Source organism: Protopterus annectens, chromosome 9.part0 (assembly GCF_019279795.1).
Source record: "Protopterus annectens isolate FY-2018-M chromosome 9.part0, PAN1.0, whole genome shotgun sequence".
Lineage (NCBI taxonomy): Eukaryota > Metazoa > Chordata > Ceratodontiformes > Protopteridae > Protopterus > Protopterus annectens.
The window spans coordinates 1,304,326,746-1,304,347,850 of record NC_056743.1 but is presented as its reverse complement, the minus strand read 5'-3'; the positions used below and the strand labels follow the sequence as shown (position 1 = coordinate 1,304,347,850).

The following is a 21,105-nucleotide window of genomic DNA, read 5'->3' as shown; positions in this document are numbered from 1 at the left end:
TGTTTTGTTTATTGTGATGACAAGGTTTAGATCTCTGGAGCGTGTAGCTCTGAGGGATTGGGATTTCTTTAAGTCTAGCATGTCCAACAGCTCTGGGTTTGACATGGCCTTGTATGTTAAGCAGAAATCGCCTCTGAGTAGACGATATGCGACAGAGTATAGCTGGATTTTTTTAAGGCAGTCAGCATAGGGCATCTGCTTTAGGCCTGTGATTCTTTTAGTGAGGTATTTCTGTGGCCTTTCCAGTTGTTGCAGATGTCTTGAGAGGTACATACCAAACAGGGCGTTGTATTCTATAATGGGTCTAATGAGGGATGAGGACAGTGGGACAATGACCTCCTTTTTTCTGGATGAAAAGCCCTTAGTGATGAGGTGTGCCACATAGAAGGATTTCCTGACTGTTGTGGCGATGTGGTTATCGAAGGTGAGACCACTGTCCACCTGTGTCCCTAAGTCTCTTGTCATACTTTCGATGTTTAGTGTACTACCACCTATATGGTAATTCACGGATATATGTTTTTTCACAAAGGGGATAACTATACATGTCTTGGCATTGAGCTTGAGCCCATGGCTCTGGCACCAAGCATCTTTTTCTGTAAGGCCCTTTTGTAGAGTATCCACATCATTTGGGGATTCAATAATGGCTCCCAGTTTGCAGTCATCTGCGAAATTTGTTAGCCAGAGTTCTTTAGTGTTGGCCTGTACTTCAGAGAAGTAGATGCCAAATAAGAGCGGTCCCAAGACAGAACCCTGAGGTACTCCACTTGTCACTTGTCTGGATTTGGAGTCGGTACTGTTACAGTGTGGGTTCTTTCAGTAAGCCAGTTAGCAGCCCATTGGATGACGTAGGGATTAATGCCCAGTTTAGTAAGTTTATCTATGATTCCAGAGTGGGGGATGGCGTCAAAGTACTTGGCAAGGTCTAGATAGGCTGTGTGGACCACCTTACCTTTGTCCATGGCTCTGGAGACTGATTCGAAGAAGTCAATCAGGTTCAGGAGACAAGATCGGCCCTTCACCAACCCAAACTGGGTGGAGTCCAGTGTTTGAAGGTTGCCAGTGTCTTTGTTTATAAGTTCCATGATAATACACTCCATGATCTTGCAGATAAGGCTTGTCAGACTGATGGGATGGTAGTTTCTGGGATCCAAGGTGGATCCCCCCTTGTGGAGTGGGATAACTGTAGCTGTGCGCCGCTCAGTGGGCACGAATCCTGAGGTGAGGCTATGATTAAACATGACACTTAGGTGAGGTGCCAGTTCATTTTGTAGTTCATGTAGTACACAGCCCAGGATGTCATCTGGTCCCATGAATGCTGTATTCCTAGCTTTGGAGAGTGCGTTTTTTACCTGTGTGGCCATTATTACCGGAATTTGGCAATCTTCCGGTATTGAGATGGGCCATTTAGGGGGTGAAAGGGGGGTGAAGTTGGCACTGAATCGATCTGCCAGGATATTGGCAATATCCTTGGGATCAGTATATTTAATGCCATTCTGTTTTAGCTCAGAGCAGATCTGAGCATTGCCATTTAGATTCTGGACATAGTTATAGAATGCCTTGTGATTGTCTTTGGAAATTTTATTTTCGTAACTAGCTTTGGAGGATTTTATGAGCGATCTCAGTTTCTTACTGAGGCTGGTAAGGGAGTTTTTTGTATCCTGGGATTTTCCTTTTTTCTGCAACAGTTTCTTCCTTTTGTTGTAAAGTTTGTTTATGGCAGGGGACCACCAGATTGGCTTCCTTTTTTTGGATGAGAGCACCTTGGTTCAATTTGGGATGGCACGATTCATGCATGAGTGGATGTGCTCGTACAGTGCCTTAGTGTAGGATTCAGCAGTTGAACTTTCAGTTCCCGTCTGCATGGGTGTCATGAAGTTTGTCACTTCTGACTTGAGTAGTATGAAGTTAGCTTTGGAAACGTTTTTTATGGAGGTTTCCTTACTGGGGAGTGGGGGTGGGAACTGGATGTTAAGGGTGATTAGCTTATGGTCAGACCTGACTAACGAGGGGTGACCATAGGTGTGGAGCATCGATTTCCCATGTTGGTAATGACCACTGTAGTGCGACCCTATGAACCTATAAAAGACCATGTATAACTTTCAGTGAAATGTGTTTCAGTGAATTGTGTTTTCAGTGAATTTTGCTTTCAGTGATTTGTGCACAGTCATTTGACTTTCAGTGAAATGTGCTTTCGGTGAATAGTCCTAGACCCATATATATATATATATATATATATATATATATATATATATATATATATATATATATATATATATATATATATATATATATATATATATATATATATATAGTGCAGGGTCACAGTTTTGTAATTTATGGTGATTTTTGTTTTGACCTACATGTCAGGAAGGTAGTGAATGCAGCAGTCACCAAGGTGAAGACTTCAGTGTGGGAAAAGTTAGATGAGGACACAGAGGAAGACTTTGAATGTCTACATGTAGTAGGCTTCATCAAGCCATCTGGCGTTATGACCAGAAGGTGGCAGGCTACTGCCTAGGCTATTTTCAGCAAGGGTGGAGAAATGCTTAACTCAAATGGGTACATTGTTAAGAAGTGGAAGGAGCACTTCAAAGAGCTCTTAAATCCCAATAATATACCATTCTTTGATGAGGCAGTGTCAGAAACCACTAGAAGGGCTAAGCCTGTTTGTGTACATCAGCTCACTGCAGCAGTTAAACAGCTTCACACGGGCAAGGCTATGATTGCATGCAGCTGGAAATGCTGAAGCTGCTCAGTGTTGTTGGGGATGCCATGGCTGATGTGTCTATTCATTTTTGCATGGAGGCTGGAGATAATATCACTATATTTGTATACTAGGGTGCTGATGCCCAAAGAAGAACAGGATTGTATATTCCAGTTATATATGGCTCATGCTCCTTAGCCTTATTGCAAAAGCTTATGATAGAGTTCTGAAAAGGAGATGAGGTTTGTACAGTGTCCAGTTTTAAGACACGTGAGTTGTATCCTTGTTGTATGCAACTTATGTTGTCTTCTTGGGCCTTAAGTGACTGTGAGCTCCATCACGCAATGGAATGCTGCTATACGTAAAGCAGATGAAATGAAAATCACCACCTCCAAATCAGAGGTCTTGACTCCCTCCTGGAAAAGACTGGATTGGTCTGTGTAGGACAAAGGGAAGTGGTTATGACAAGTGGAGGCGTTTACCTATCTTGAAATGCTGTTCATTAGTGATTGTACACTGACCAATGATAATACTAACAGCATTGTACTAGACTGTGGGGGTAAAGCAAGAACTGAGTCACAGAAGGAAGCTTTCAAGTTACAGGTCATTGTGCCTCCACATTGACCTGCAGTGAAGAGCTTTTTGTAGAGACTAAAAAGATAAGACTGAAAATACAAGCAGTGGAATGAGGTTCTTTTACAGGAGTGCTGGAATCACTGTTGTCAGAATGTGGAGCCTGCAATCTGGGAGGAATTCAGAACAGAGTGACTGCTCCTCCTATTTGAAAGAAGTGAATTGAGATGGTTTTGCTACCTGGTGTGGGTGCCACGTGGTCACCTCCCACAGGAACTGTATGAGGCAATGCCATCTGGAAGGAAGAAATGACAGTGGCACAGTACACATGACACACTGAAGGGACTGTATTTCTGCCCTTAGGTGGAACCACTTGAAGATTCCAGCGAATGAGCTGGTGACTGTTACTGGCAACAGAGTGGTCTGGTCTTCACTGCTCAGCTTGTTACTACTATGACCCTCACTTGGACAGGTAGTTCAGAAAATGGATGGGCAAAAGAATGGCCACATTTAATGCGGTCTGCATTCACACTTAAATAAATCACTAACACACTGTGGCTAATTAACAAGTTGAGAGAGTAAAACATTTGTAAAAATATAGGCAGTTGTTAAAGCAGAAAACTTGTTCTAGATGTTTTTGGAGCATCACTAATTATATATAATCAGCGTCCTCTAGCTATCCCTGTTTAGATAGTTGTTTTATTTCTAACCCTGGTGTCAGTGATTTGGGTTGACTAGCAGATAAGGTCACGGGGAGCCTGTGGTGGTGATGGGGATGAGACTGCATGCCCACGTAGCTGTTGTCTTATTCCAAGCACCCTGCAAGAGCTGGGGGGGGGGCATGATAAACAGCTCCTTGCCTGAGTGGGATCTGCTGTTATGGGATTCAGCAACAATATTTGCCACCAACAAGCATATGGTACCATGTGGCTTAATACTACTGTATGTTGCATGCTCTGGAGGTGTTAAATAGGTAAGTAACAGTGCCACTGACTCATCATGTAGCACATATACCTGTAAAGCTGGAAGATCATAGGACTGTGGCCTCTCTTCCCACAGTAGGTACTTGGATTCATGTTCTAGTATTGACTCTGCAGTGCAGAATAAGGGGGTGCTTTGGGTGCTATACTCCTGAGTCTGCTACCCTTCAGATGTGATGTTAAAATGACATCTGGCTGAGTTGGTGGTAGTTCAGCTGGATGTAATGGATCATATGGCACATGCTGAAAGGAGCAGAGGTGTTTTACTTAAAAACATAATATGCACATTATTTATAATGAAAAATTAAAACTATATATATCCAAAACAATGTATGTCCAGTTTACCAAAGTGTGACTTTCTTGAAAACTTCTTTCTCATCTCACTTTCTATTGTGCAACATTTCTTCTGTACTCTTTTATCAAATAAACCATAAGAATCTTATCAACCTTTTAATCTCTTGTTTTGTTACATTATCATACTGCCCATATAACATTATTCCCTTTTTTTAATTTCTCCAGATCTTTTGAGTTTTTAATACCATGACGGGAATGAACCCCATTCCTGATTAAAGTTCATGAAATTAGTATTGTTTCAATCTTTGATGTCAGCCAAAAGTGCTCTTTGCAGCACCCGCAGTGTGCCTAGTAATAACTCTTGCAATTCGTGTGGGGTTACATGTATTGGTAACATATCTAAATACGACTGTAGATTCTTGTTGTTGGTTGTGACATACTAATGGCAGAAGGACCGTATAATAAAAGGCATAATAATGTGGCAAGCCTGTTGCACTGGGGATTGTGCAAACATTATGGTGTCAGTGAGTCATCATGTAGCACATATACCTGTAAAGCTGGAAGATCATAGGACTGTTGCTCCCACTACTATTGGAACTGTCTGGGTATCTTTCTTCCACATTGCTCTCATTTCTGTCTGCAGATCCTGATACTTTATGACTTTGTGTCTCTGTGTACGCAAGACACTGTAGTCAGTGTGTGTGGTGATTTCAATGATCAATGCTACTTTTGTCTTCTTTTCATGGGCCACTATATCCATTTTTCTAGCATCTATCTTTTGGACTGTTTGTAATGGGGGATGCCATGTGATGCAGACCATCATTTTCCATGATGCTTTGTGGCTCATGTTATCAGTGTTTTTCAGCCACTTCAGTACCATAATGTTTGCACAATCCCCAGTGCAACAGGCTTGCCACATTATTATGCCTTTTATTATACGGTCCTTCTGCCATTAGTATGTCACAACCAGCAACAAGTTGTGCAACTGTTTCCAATTCGGCTTTACAAAACCTACATTTGTCTGTTTTTCCCACATGTTCAATGAACTTTGTAAACAATGTGTACGTCGCCCACTATCTTGTGGTTTGGATTTGCCTCTCCCTAACCATTCTTGCATTCGTTCTTGATCAACATGAGGTTCTTCTAGAAGTTTTCTATACTTGCAACTATATTTATGCATTTTCCACATTTCTTGCCTTCTCATCTGGCCTGTCACCTTATATTCTTTCTTTTGTTTTTTGGCACATTCAGTTGCTGCCTGATTTTTATCTACTTCTGGTTTGATTTCCATTCCTGCTTGATGCTGATATGCTTCTGCTAGACTAAGCAGGAAATCATCTTAGAGTTATTCTCCTCATGTTTCAAAACTTTCACTACATTTGGGTCTTGTCAGGTCAGCAGATATGTGTGCAGTCCCACGATTGCAGAGCTATACATGTAATCAATGTCAAGGAGGCCCATACCTTCTTCAGAACAGGGACTATATAATCTTGGCATGCAATGATTTTTATAAATCATTTGTTGAGCATGAAGCATCCTTCTTGTTTTCCTGTTTAATCTATCCAACACATTTTAGGACCGGTCAATCACTCCAAAATGGTAAGTTAGGACAAGAAAAGCAAATTGGTTTATATTCCATTGCCATAAATATGTTCTTAAATGATATCTCAGTCTTCCAGTCTTTACTTGCTCTATCCCCAAAAAATTGTAACTCTCTTACATCCCATGTATCCATATCAGCACCCTAGTCCAGTACGGAGAGTCTACAGCTGCTGTCACAGCCTTAAGTCAGAAGGCCAGCGTATACAAATGTAAAATATCCTAATTAAAAAAATGCACAATCCTTATTTTCAATCTTAACCCTCCAAAATTTAAAAACTACAGTAAGAAAGAAATGCAAAATGAGACTATACCTTTCCACAATATCAAAACTATGAAAAATGTAAATATAACAGGAGAACCATTCTTCACCATTTTATAGAAAAAACACCAGCATTATTCCTCACTCTCCAAACCTCATCACATGGCATAAACATTTGGTTTCACCTGGTTATAAGACAGCTTAGTGAAAAAAAAAAGAACTCAACAGTTTTCTTCAGACACATGAAGCACATGATTGTGCTGTTCCCTGACAAAAATGGTACATTCAGAAACACTTAAAAGTAGTCGAATGTCATAAATTCATTTTCTGGAGGGAAGCTAATGCCTTGTGTTCAATGCATGGCTTGTACCTTCTTCTTTACTTTCATCAGAAAACAAACTTCTGGACTGCTGTACGTCAGTTTAATGTTCATGACAACTGCAGCAAACAGGTAGCTCACATGAAAAAAATACCTTTGTCACCATGTTCTGTGGGTGTCTTACTCCCATTTCATCTAAGAAACCAAATAAATGGTAAGACAGATGACGAGAAAATGTGGACGTTGTAGTGGGCAATAGCAGGCTACGGGGTTCAAGTTTAAGTTTACTTAAGAGCCTATTATTTCAGCACTGCTACAATACAATTACATACAAAACAAATAAAACAAGCTAGCAGCATGATATGTAAAAAAACATTATAAAATATGAAAATTAGAGTTTGGTTAATCCTGTTTAAAAAGGTCAATGAAATTAGTTTTGAATGAGTGCGTGAAGCCCCCAAGTATCAAGATTATCCTTGGCCATTCCCCTTGAGGAGGGGTGCTGATCCTGACATCACATTTGTTTACTTAATTGCTTTACTTTCTTTGTAATTAAACACCCTGCATTTGCATTTTCTCACATTGCATTGTTCTGATGTTTTAAGGATTTAGAAGATAAAATTGTGGATTATGACTGATAAGAACACACTGATTGTCTTTTAAAAATGATAATTATATACATACATACACAGTTTCAAGCCGCTGACATTCTAATGGGCCTGTTTGTATACTTAATTGGTATGTAGAATTAATATTTGCTTAAATGTGTTTTGGTAACACTTTCTTTCCACAAGTATTGCAAACATTTGGTGTCTTGGTGCATTCAGTAGCTAAAGACTTACTGTTGGTCCATGAGGGAAGTCAAACAGGTAGGTCATAATAGCCTGCATGAAAAAAAAAGAGGAACAGACTGTTATTGTAATTACGTGTACTAGGCATTTTGTTACAACCGTACATTAAACAGCCTAATCATCGGTTCTAAGCTAAGGACCAACACCTTCTGTAATCAGGAAAACAATTTAAATGATCACATACAGTACTAATGAAGAAAGATCTGTATAGGAAATAAAGATTGTTCCTCCCTCCCTCCCCATTTACTGTGAGATAACCTTAGAGGCAATTATTTCAAGATAGGAACATGGGAAGCAAAGCCAAAACACAAGGGAGTATACTGTTTTTTTTTTTTTTGTATTTCTTATGATTGACTTTCACTTGTTTTCCTGTTTCATGTCCCATTTCATATGTATTTGCAGTGAGGTACCAGGTTATATAAGGAGACAACTAATGTTGGGGCTGCAGTGTTACACTAGGGTTAGGGTATCATCTTCCCCACCTGAGTAACTAGAGAGGACACTACTGGACTACTACCTTCCTAGTACTAGAACTGTAGCTCATGCACCATCAGAGTAATAGCTGCTCTACTCATGTTTAGCTCTGTTCCAAATATGGGGCTCACCACAGTGGCAGATTGTTCCAGCTCACACATGGGTGAGCTGCTGCCAGTGCTTGTTGACAACTCTGGCCAAAGGGTGTGGCTACTGTCTAACCTTTGCTGTCCATCCCGAAGAGCATGCCAGTTTTTCTTCAGGACTGATGAACTGCTGTATGAATTCTGTTCCTGGAAAAAAAATCTGTAGTTTGTAAGGATCTGATTCCTAAAGCAGAATGAGAGGGCAGTCATCTGGTACAATACATTTTATTTTATTTAAAACAACAGTGAGTGTTGCCAGGGGATAAATGATCCTTAAGGTCAGATAAAAAAATGTAACAAAACAACAAAAAGCACAGGAGCAATCCACAGCTATGCAACACCGTTCTCATAGGCAAATTCCTCAGCTTCAAAGTGAAACTTCCAACAAACAAAATATTAATAGAAAGTCAATTTATTCTCAGAGTAAACTTGGTTAGCGCTTTCACCTATGTGGGCTTCTTCAGACCAAATACAAATCGCTTAAAAAACACTGAAATATATACACCCATCAAATGAGTCATAATGACGTCACATCCTATCCAGCAAAAACTTTTAAGAACTACTAAGAGTTGATATGTCACATCCTTCAATAATTCATTAATAGTTCATTAAATATGAAATAATGTAAAGAATCAATTCTAAAAAATGTATTATAAAAATTTATGAGATATATAAAAAATATATATTAATAAAAATTACTTTGTATTCATCATATAATCACATGGCCTTAATAACATTCAAACAGCATTGTCATGTAAATTTCATAATGAATACATAATACTAAAATACACAGTTAGCTGACTGTCAACTTCCTATTCTTTAGCACAGGTCTAATAGATATCTTATTGTTTAAACCCGGTTTATGATTAGCCCTCAGCCATTTAAACTCACACCTCTCGGTGAAGTTCCTAATATCTCCACCCCTCAAGCTAGGTGTATTAGCCTTTAAAACTAAAAATCTAAAACTATGTTGTTCATTGGTATCAAGAACATGTTTAGATAAAGCATTTGTAGTGGATTTAATATGTATATAGTAGATACGTTCTCTTATTCTTTCTTTTAATTGTCTATCTGTCTTACCTACGTAAAATGCAGTACAGGCTATACACCTAGCTAAATATACGTGTTCAGTCTGACAACTCGCTCTGACCTTAATTTCATAACATTTTGATGTAACAGGATGTGTAAAACTAATATTATTATCAAAAAAAAATTACAAAAATTACTATGGTTACATGGTATGGTGCCACCTTGTGGAAAGTCCTGGGCTTAAAAGACAAGATATCCATTAGACCTGTGCTAAAGAATAGGAGGTTGACTGTCAGTTAACTATGAATTTTAGTATTATGTATTTATTATGAAATTTACATGACAATGCTATTTGAATGTTATTAAGAGCATGTGATTATATGATGAATATGAAGTAATTTTTATTAATATATATTTTTTATATATTTCATATATTTTTATAATACATTTTTTACAATTGATTCGGTGGTGGTGCTGCAGTAGCGTTGTTGCCTCACAGTAAGACACTGTCCGGTTCGATTCTCAGCTAAAGCATCTTCTGCGTGGAGACATGCGTGAATGGGCATACCTTCATTGAAGGTTGTGCGTCAGGGCTGGCAACTCGGCAAGTAAAAATCAACTGCCAATCATTAGCGGACCGGAGTTCCGCTGTGGCGACCCCTAACCAGGAAAAGCTGAAAGACACAACAACATTCTTTACATTATTTCATATTTAATGAACTATTAATGAATTATTGAAGGATGTGATATATCAACTCTTAGTAGTTCTTACAAGTTTTTGCTGGATAGGATGTGACGTCATTATGACTCATTTTATGGGTGTATATATTTCACTGTTTTTTAAGTGATTTGTATTTGGTCTGAAGAAGCCCACATGGGTGAAAGCGCTAACCAAGTTTACTCTGAGAATAAATTGACTTTCTATTAATATTTCGTTTGTTGGATATTTCACTTTGAAGCTGAGGAATTTGCCTGTGAGAACTGTTTTGCATAGCTGTGGATTGCTCCTGTGCTTTTTGTTGTTTTATGTTTTATTTTATTTATTTACTTCATTTTACATTTGATTACAGGAAATTTCTTTTTCAGGGGAGGCCCAGGGAGAAAAGCTCCACATTTAGTAAACATCACAATGTACATTAGGATAGTAATAAACATATTGATCTATACACATTTTTGAACTAAGTTAAAAGATACATCACATACATAACAAATGTATTTACAGATATGCAATGTGATACAAGTACTAAGAGAAGATATAGAACCTAATCTAACTTTTATCATCTCAGAGAGAAGTAGAGCAAATTCAGTGTCTTCCATGTTAGAGTAAAAATCCTAGTATAATAAGATTTTGTTGTCTATACCATGAAGAGATGTCACGCAGGAGCTCCATGACTTACATTTGTGTATTCATAATTGCTGTTTGTAGCTAGAAACACCTTCGCAACTTCTTTCATTCGGCTCAGCAATAGAGGCAGGTTAGGCTAAAGGAAACAAAAGATGAAAAAAAATATCAGACTGTGCTTTAGATTATGTTTGTCACTGACATTGCAACATCATGCTGATCCAAACCTGAACAGCAATGTTGCTTCTGGTTTACTATCAAAATGTCGATCGCCCATCGTCGAATGTACATACTATCGACTCCTTTATGCGAAAGTCGTAATGCTGATTCCTCAAGATATCGACAAAATACACCGAACATCAATATTTCCGACCGCTACACCACAAAACAAGTGCTACCATGGGTCAAAAGGGGGGCGAGATTATGCATTTCGGAATATCGGTGTTCAACATTATCAACAATCGCAGTTCGGAGTTCGCGTTAGTGGTGTCGGCAAGGGGAGATTGACATTTTGATAGTAAACCATTGCTTCCATATCAGTAGAGGAAGTGCAGGGCTATAGATGCAGTGTCAGGCTGACTGACACGCACCCAGTGAGGGAATAGGCTGATGCAGTGTGAAGCCGGACAGAGCAGATCCTTTACATGTGTCCATGTATGTATGTATTCACTGCATGTGTGATTTGAAATGTGTTTATTTTGTATAGCACAGAAAGCACAGGCCACCTGAGAAGCAGCATTCACTATTTAAAAAAAATAGGATAATCATCAATAATAACTCCATGATACCACTGGTTATAAACTAAAGTCAAATTATATAAAAGTAGTGATAGATGAAGTATACATCCTTTTTATTCCATACAATCCTTTGACAACTGGCTTATCAATTTTAAGTTCACTGACACTAAATTTGCTGACAGTGTAAACTGTATTTATTTCACAAATTCACAAGCATGGGGTTAATCATATATAATAAACAGAAGTGTGCAATGTGAAGCTCCCGCAATGCTTTTTAATATATGTTATTTAGTTATATTTGAAGGTTATCTTTTTCCCTTATGACCAGCAACCATCAAGTCCCTTCCATGTACTATCCCTTTTATTCCTTGTAAAACGCTGGGTGCTGGGGCAGAAGTTGACCAGTGGACAGGCCACCATCCAGTCAGCCATCAAGGGAAGATAATGTTCCTCTTGGTTTAAATGTTGATCCCTTCTGCAGCCTGCAATAAGTGGCTCCCACAACACTGACATTATGACATATAACACCCAAGCACCTGCTGATGCAGCTGCTGGGCGTTGCACAGCTTGGTGGTTGCAGATATCTCACCCTTCTTGTTGCCTGCTGCATCTCTTGCCTCTGCTAGAAGCCAGTCACACAGTGTGCTACTCAGCTTCTCTTTCTGCAAATGAAGTAAGATGGTATCGGCTGCTCAATTTCACCTTCTCTCACTTGTTCCTCCAGTACACAGATCACTAACTGGTCCTGAATTATTATGGCTGTAGTCAGAATGTCATCTTTCTCTGCCCCAAAGACAGCCTGAAGCTGACCTAAGTGCTAGTGATCTTTTGTTGATAAAGTGATTTTCAGTTATTTCATTATAGATCGGTATTACATAACCATCATCCCACCTCCTTTCTTCCTTAATTGTCTCATAAAGACTACTCTTCTTATCCTTGTGTGGTAAGATGCACAAAATCTGACATGGTCTGTAGCCAGCATCACAGTTTCAATCATATATTGGATAAGCGTGCACAGCCTTTATTTATATGTGGACATTCATTTACTTAGTTCATTTTGTTAATGATTTACCTACTAGACAAGAATCCCATTTAGAGACATCTAGCAACAAAGCATACTGTTCAAGTCAGAAACAGGTAAGAAGATGAATATGTACATATAAACAAACACCTTGTGATGCTCTCACATGTACTGCATTAATAATAAGGATAATGGCGTCAGCTTATCAAGGCCCCTGCTGTTGAAGATAGCTTGGTAAAACTCAGCTGACGAAAATAGGATTTTAATAGAAAATAAAATAATAACATGTTTTAGATTATAAGCACTTTTTAAAAACTTGTGAAACCTTAAATACTACAAACAATAGCTATCAAAGAATGCACAAGCAAAGAAGTGCAAAGATATTCTAAACACACTATTACAATATGTACACAAATATAAATATATGATATAAATATAAATAAACAGAAATATGAATCTCAGCACTTCATAGTTACATAGTTTACAAATTGGGTCTCCCTCCAGAATAAAACAATTAGTTTAAAATACTTAGTGCAATGTTACAAGCTTCAAATTTTGGGATTAGGAGTTGTGTTTAAAGATTAATTTGATGGCTTTATAATGTTTTTCAGTATTTTAATGAATTTGCAGAGACATAGCATTTTAACATGACAAAAATAATGATAAAATATTTCAAAATAATTGGGTCTATTTCCTGCTGTGGAGATGTAACAGATTGCCAATTAATATGTTTAATGGTGGGAAAAGAGACACTGAAACATTTTTGTATAATATTGCATAATTCTGTACACGCATATGAACTGGATTTATTGAATGACACTTTTTGATGGATTGAAATATGCATCAACAGTTATCATCTGAGTGTAGTACAGTTTTTTGAAAGGAATATGTTTTATACTAAGGACTATTGCTAATTTTATTAATGCAGAAGATGATAGTAAGGGATCGTGTATTTGCCACATATTGACTATTATGAGGGAGCACTGAGATTTAGTTTAACAATGTTGATTTTGGGGAAATAAAATGGCAAATTGAGTCTTTGAAAAAATATTACTTTAGAGTGTTCTTATTCTTTACAGCTAAAGGAAGAGTTCACTAAATTGTAAATAAACATTACTCATTTGGATCTATCTCATCAGGTACTCCAATAATTTTACAAAGTTGAGATTTCTTTTTGTTGAATTTATTGATAAAATCTCAACATATGTATTTATTCAATGAAGGAAAGGTAGTGATCTCTAACACTGTATTGTTTGGTTGAATATTTTGATTTTTATGAATCCATTAGAAGAAAGCTGCTACCAGTTATGAATGAAGCATTTTGATCAATTTCTGGAAGTGGTCTAAATGTTGCTTTATTTTCTTATCAATTTTAAGTTTCTTACATTCTTTGTTTTAAGAAAGGGTAAAGCTCTAATATTATAAATGTAAACTTTCATGTGTTAATACCATATATAGATTCATACTGAACACCAAGTACTGGAGTTGTGATCCAAATTTACAGTTTTGAAAGACAAGAAAACACAAATCCAGGCACTTTACCAGTATTCTTTTTCCTTTTATTGCACATCTGGTACCTCGGCTTTTCGCCTTCACGGATCACAAAGTGTGTATGCTTCAAACATCTTTTTATACATATGCATACACATTGAAAAGCAATTAGCGCAAACAATTTATCCAATTAATTAATTATTCAATTTCATCAGTTTTTCAATATTACATCAAATTCATCACATTTCACTGAAAATGTTTTATAAATCTTATGAAATTTTCTTATCACAGACATAGTTTATTTTTTTATATATTTTACAAAACCATAAATAACTATTTAACTATTAATTAATTTAATTACTTACTAAATAGCCAGTTCTAGATTAAGTCCAAAGGGCTTTAAAGTTCCAAATTTTAAAATCATTTTAGTCTCTAATTCAAGTAACTTATAAAGATATTCATTCCCTCCCATGGAAAAAGGTTTGCCCAAAACACAAAATTTCAAACAATATATAAGCCCTTTGGACTTAATCTAGAACTGGCTATTTAGTAAGTAATTAAATGAATTAATAGTTAAATAATTATTTATGGTTTTGTAAAATATATAAAAAAATAAAATATGTCTGTGATAAGAAAATTTCATAAGATTTATAAAACTTTTTCAGTGAAATGTGATGAATTTGATGTAATATTGAAAAACTGATGAAATTGAATAATTAATTAATTGGATAAATTGTTTGCGCTAATTGCTTTTCAATGTGTATGCATATGTATAAAAAGATGTTTGAAGCATACACACTTTGTGATCCGTGAAGGCGAAAGGCCGAGGTACCAGATCTTGTGCAATAAAAGGAAAAAGATTACTAGTAAAGTGCCTGGACTTGTGTTTTCTTGTTTTGCTTGTGACCTGATTAAGGTATTTGGAACCAAATTGGTGTTTTTCTTGTGTGGCACTTTACCAGTTTATATGATGTCGCAAACAGCGGGAGCTTCTGGGCAACTTGATATGCCGGGGGCTATATATTTTACTGAGTTAATGAATGAATGTGAAAAGAAGTTTTCCCATGGGGATCCATGGAATATTGGAAACAATAGCCAGATGGATGACCTTTTTCAACAACTTGAGAGACTAATGTCTAAAGAAATTGCTTTGTTTCTCGACACCCGACTTCTTGAAAAATACATTAGTTTAAATATCACACCAAGGGGGCTGCGAATAGATCGGCTGCCAGCGGCTGATTTTTTGGAAGAGGAACAAGACCTCTTTGATGAATGAAAAAAGCCTCCCTTGAGTGTACTACGAAATGGCTTCACATTTTGATTAAACAGAATTCCAGGACACATGAGAAACTTAAAACTGAAATACTGTATTTACAGGATGAGGTGGTGGGGGAATCCTGTTTTAAAATGCAGTTTTCAAAGATTAATGATAAAATTTCTAAATTAGAAACTGAAATTATTGTGCATAAAAGAAATAAGTTAGTAAGAGATATTAAAGATTATGAGACTGGAACTTTGTTTCCATGGCAGCGTGAGACTACACACAGTAGGTCAAGGGTCAGAAGAGGTGTGCAGAAATGACGAAATACTTCATCGTCTTCAGCTGAACAAGAGACAACTGTTTCTCTTAGTAAGAATGTTACTTTTTTGAATCCTGCTGATGCGGTGAATGAAAGTGTGAACAATTTATCAACTCAGGGTGGGGTTGATAATTCATTTCAGAACAGTAACAGCAATCGGGGAAGGAACGGTCGTAAGGGCAGGAATCGTTTCAAATAATTTTAAAGTGAGTCAAAATGACATATGAACTTTGTGTGTTGTTAATTTGTCTGATTTGTCTCTTAATGATGATATGAAAGCTGTGTTATTAAAAGGCTGTAAATTTGTGCCAACGTATTTTCCCTCCTTTGGAGATATATATTTAGAGCTGAGAGCTTTTATTAGGAAATTGTATTTAAATGTTTTCTTTCAGGATAACATGATTAATGATATTAAAAATACTTCTTTAGATGTGATTGATTCTGAAACTGATGAAAATTGTGAATTTGATGAATTGTTAAATGTGTCTATTTTTAACTATGATACTGTGGAAATGGATAATGATGTTGGTGGGGTTACTACCGAATTTGATCTTTACCATATGGGGTATGGAAAACTAGCACTGCCCCAACTAGCATCTGATAGTAAATTTTCACCCATAATGAAGGTGCCAGCAATCACTGCTTTCTCCAAAGTGATATTTAAGGAAATATCACTATTTGTTAATAATTTTAATAAGAATAGAAAGCAGTTTAATTTAAATAAGAATGATTGGATGGCTTTGAAAAGTTTGATAAAAGTAAAGAGAGATTATATTTTTAAATGTGCTGATAAGGGTGGAAATTGGGTCATTTTACATAAATCAAAATATCTTGAAATGGTGGTAGATTTGTTAAATAATGCTTTTGAATATAAAAGACTAAGAAAGGAACAACATTAGAATTTAATGATGAACTGTTAGCATTATTAGAGCGAGTGGAACATCTTGGCTTCTTCTTTGATAGGAAGGATGTAAATAAACTGTTTATTAAGAAACCTCGAATACCTATATTTTATGCTCTACCAAAAATACATAAATGTCTTGAAAAACCTCTGGGTAGACCCATAGTATCAGGTATAGGCTCGCTTTTGAGTAATGTTAACATTTTCTTGGATTTCCACTTAAAGAAATATTTGAATAAAGTTACAGCACATATTACTAATACTCAAGAACTGTTAGATATAATCTCCCAGATGAAATGGTGTCAAGACTATTATTGGGTAACAATTGATGTGAAATCACTTTATACGAATATTAGTATAAGGTGGGGTTTGGAAGCAATGTTGGAAATGTTAGGAGATGGACCCAGGACTACTTACATAATTAGCCTTTTGGAATTTTGTCTAACTCATAACTACTTCAGTTTTAACAATTAATTTTTTCTGCAGTTAAAGGGGACAGCTATGGGGGCAGCATTTGCGCCCTCATATGCTGTCATTTATATGGGATTTTTTGAAAGGAAATTTATTTACCCTACCTCTTTTTATAGGAATAAAGTTATACTATATAAACGCTTTATTGATGATTTAATCATGATTTATAAGGGTGAGATTACTGAATTTTTGGATTTCTTTGAGATTTTGAATACTAATGAATATGGATCGGCTTTTTCATATGACCTTAGTAGGGAAAAAATTAATTTTCTGGATGTAATGCTATATAATGATTTAGACCAAATAGGCTATAGGCCTTTTAGAAAAACTACTGCAGTGAATATGTTTTTACATGCTACTAGCATGCATCCGGAACATTTATTACGGTCTTTACCTTTAGGTGAATTTCAAAGAATATTAGATCATACTAGTGATCTAAGGGAGAGAAAAAATGAACTAAATAATATGGAAATGAGATTAAGTGACAGGGGTTATGATAAAGGTGAATTATTAAAGTGTAAAAAGAAGATTCTTGGGGAGACTCATGAAAAATTATGTGGTTACAAAAAACAAAAATATACCAAGGAAAAACGGGTAGAGATAAAACATACTGAAGATAATGATTTAAGAAAATTGTTTTTTGTAACTACATTTTCTCCATTTTCAGATGAAATAAGGAGAATAGTGAGAAAATATTGGTATTTAATTAAAGAAGATGACAATATTGGTCATCTGTTCCCTGAGCATATCACTTTCTCCTATAAAAGGGGAAAAAATTTAAAGGAATTATTAAACTTTAATTTCTTGAAAGGGAATGAAATTGATAGCATGACTCCAGGAACATTTCCATGTGGAAATTGTAGTTTATGTGATAGGGTAAAAAATGTGGATACTATTAATGGTGTTTCCTTTAATCCTAAGTTTTATTTTAACTGCAGATCTATAGGGGTAGTGTATGCATTATGCTGTTCATGTTTAGACACTTGGTACATTGGGCAAACAAAAAAAATGGTAAGAATTCGTATTCTAGAGCATTTAAAAGACATCAGAAATTATAGTGAGGGTAGCCCTGTGGCCCAACATTTTGCTGAAATACATGGTGGTTCCCCTAATTGTTTGAAATTTTGTGTTTTGGGCAAGCCTTTTTCCATGGGAGGGAATGATTATACTTGAATTAGAGACTAAAATGATTTTAAAATTTGGAACTTTAAAGCCCTTTGGACTTAATCTAGAACTGGCTATTTAGTAAGTAATTAAATGAATTAATAGTTAAATAATTATTTATGGTTTTGTAAAATATATAAAAAAATAAAATATGTCTGTGATAAGAAAATTTCATAAGATTTATAAAACATTTTCAGTGAAATGTGATGAATTTGATGTAATATTGAAAAACTGATGAAATTGAATAATTAATTAATTGGATAAATTGTTTGCGCTAATTGCTTTTCAATGTGTATGCATATGTATAAAAAGATGTTTGAAGCATACACACTTTGTGATCTGTGAAGGCGAAAGGCCGAGGTACCAGATCTTGTGCAATAAAAGGAAAAAGAATATTGGTAAAGTGCCTGGATTTGTGTTTTCTTGTTTTGCTTGTGACCTGATTAAGGTATTTGGAACCAAATTACAGTTTTGAAAGGTCTGATGGATCTTGTCATTAGATTATAGGCTAGGAAATCTAGCAAGTTCATACCTCCTTGGTTTTGGTGACATGTTAATTTGTTATATAAAATTTTAATACTTCTAGGATACCATATAAACTTTGAACAATTTGAGGTTATTCTTTTAAAACTTTTTAATAGGATATTATGAATTGTTGAGGTACAATAAAATAAAAGTCTGGAAAAATATTCATTTTGATAATTGCAATTTGAGATAAAGGTGAATACAAAGGTAGATTGCCATCTCTGAATATTTAATTTTTTAATTTATTTTACATTTGTTTACTGGGATGGTCCGACTGGACACGGGTCCATTTTCAGCGGAGGCCTGGAGAGAAAAGCTCTACAGTAAATAAAATGTTTAGGCAATATAAAAATACAGTTTACAGCAATCTGCAGTAATAAGGCATAAAATATACAGCAGTATGCAGTAACAAGACATATAGTATACAGCAGGATGCAATAATAAGATATACATATATAAAAGAGATAAGTAAACATAGTTAATGGTACATTCTGTCTACAATTTCATTCAGCAGTATTAATATTCTAGACTGTAGTATGTATTACAGTAGGTGCAAATTATAGGAGAGGTCTGTAGAGAGATAGAAAGGGGGACTTAAGTAATACAAGTGCACAACCATTTATTTTGTAAGTGTGGTCTAAGTGAGCTTTTAAAGAGAATAGTAGTTGAGGATAGAATGTTTGATTATACTTATAGATACTAACTTGGCAATTATTGCTAATATTAGAAGATCCTTAAATATTTAAAAGACTCCTTTACTTTTATTCATTCAAGTTTTTTACTGGGTCTATGAGATTATTTTTATTAGTTTGAAAGGGTGAGAAAAGATGGAATTTTAGACTGTTAAGACTATAGTTGACAAATTTGGAAATTCCTTTAATGGTATTTAATATTTTTGGTACATTATACTTTGGGCAAGAGCAATAAATATTTGCATCATCCACAGATGCAGTTAATGGTATTCTAAAATTAGATATTTTGGGTATTATATAGTGTGTTCTTTGAGATAAAGCTAAAAGCAAAACTTCAAAATAAAGATTAAAGAGATAGGCTGAAAGAAAGTAACCCTGTTTTACACCATGTTTTTATTTTTATGGGGGTTAATACATTTTATTTATAATAATTTGTGTTGAGGGATTATAATATAGTACTTATATATTAGTGATAAATTTGTTTAGGTATCCAAATTTAGTAAATACTCTAAATAGAAATGTTAGATTTATTTTATATAAAGCTTTTGTTGCATCTACCATCATTGCAAAAATCTTGGAGTTAAAAGTTTAAGTTTCGAAACAGTAAAAGTTTGAACATTATTGTTTGATTTGAAATTCTGTCTGTTAGATATAAATCCTGATTAGAATGGAAACATTATGGTGGGTAATACTTGTTTTTAATCTATCTGCAAATATTCTGGCATATATACAAATTGAAATTGAATAAAGTGCTGACCCAACAAGGCTAAAATACAAAATACTTCTGTTTTTGTTTTATTTTTGCCTACATATATTTCTATTTTATTTTTGCCTACGCCTGTTTTTATTTTATTATTCTGGCATAGATCTTGATTCCAAGATTAAGTAATGCAATGGGTAAATAATTAGAAATTTTCTTCAGCAAAATGAATCTGAGGGAGAAACAAGGCAGAAATAATATAAAAAACTTTTATACGGTTAGCGCTTTCACATCACAGATGCTTCTTCAGACCATGAATGAAACAACATGAGCTAAAACCACTTGATATACTTCCTAAGCTCTACCAAGTTGATGTTAATTAATTGATTACATCTATTCAGCACTCAAGTTAAAGAGACAGCATATTAATAGGTATCTAGCTAAAGATATACTGCAGCTTGCTAACCCCAACAATTTAATACACAAACTGACATTTCATCAGTGAATTAAAAATCAGTAAAACAAGTACCGAGTTTTTAATAAAACATGAACAATATAAACAGATTTTGTAAATGTCTTGTTTTTAGATAGGACTTAATCGATGTTTTATTATTGAGCCCTGTTTCTTTTTCTGCCTGTAACTCAATAATCCATTTTAACTCTCTCAATTCCAGTTTATTTTTCATGTCACCCAGCCTTGAATCTTGAAAAATACACTCAATAACTTTGAATTGGAAATGATGCATTCCCCCTGCAAAGATAACATGTTTGGCTAGAACACTTCTATCTGGTTCATTATTTCTGATGGCAACCAAATGCTCTCTGACCCTCTCTCTCAGTGAATGAGTGGTCATGTCAACATAGAAGGAAGGGCAAGCTAAACACACAGCCAGGTATACTAAATTCCTTGTTTTACAGTTTGCCTTAACTTTAAATTCATACTTCTTGTTTGTTATAGGATGTACAAAACTCCTGCTGTCACTCAAAACATCACAGACACTGGATTGCCCACATTTATTAAGACCATAAATCATCTCCTTGGACTTTTTTGGTTGTCAGAGTAACCTTTTGAGATTCTATTTATTTTTATAACAATACCTTGGCCTCAGACCTACAATCCTAGCTATCTCTGGGTCTGACTGCAGAATGGACCAGTTTTTATCAATCACATTTTGTACCTTTCTAACATTCCCAGCATATTCTAAGTGAATGGGTAGATTTTTAGCAGTATAATTTTCTTTCAACTGTTG

General features: G+C 35.5%; 1 protein-coding gene across 2 annotated transcripts in view; it reads right to left on the bottom strand.

Moving 5' to 3' along the window:
- LOC122812027 (cytosolic purine 5'-nucleotidase-like) overlaps window positions 1-21,105 on the bottom strand; it is a 563,563-nt gene that overhangs the window by 257,473 nt on the left and 284,985 nt on the right. For both annotated transcript variants that reach the window (XM_044084264.1, XM_044084265.1), the window contains 2 exons: window positions 10,629-10,712; window positions 7,574-7,615 (listed from right to left, as the gene is read on the bottom strand). In XM_044084264.1, coding sequence (XP_043940199.1) covers window positions 7,574-7,615; window positions 10,629-10,712 — 126 coding nt within the window. The remainder of the gene's footprint in view (window positions 1-7,573; window positions 7,616-10,628; window positions 10,713-21,105) is intronic.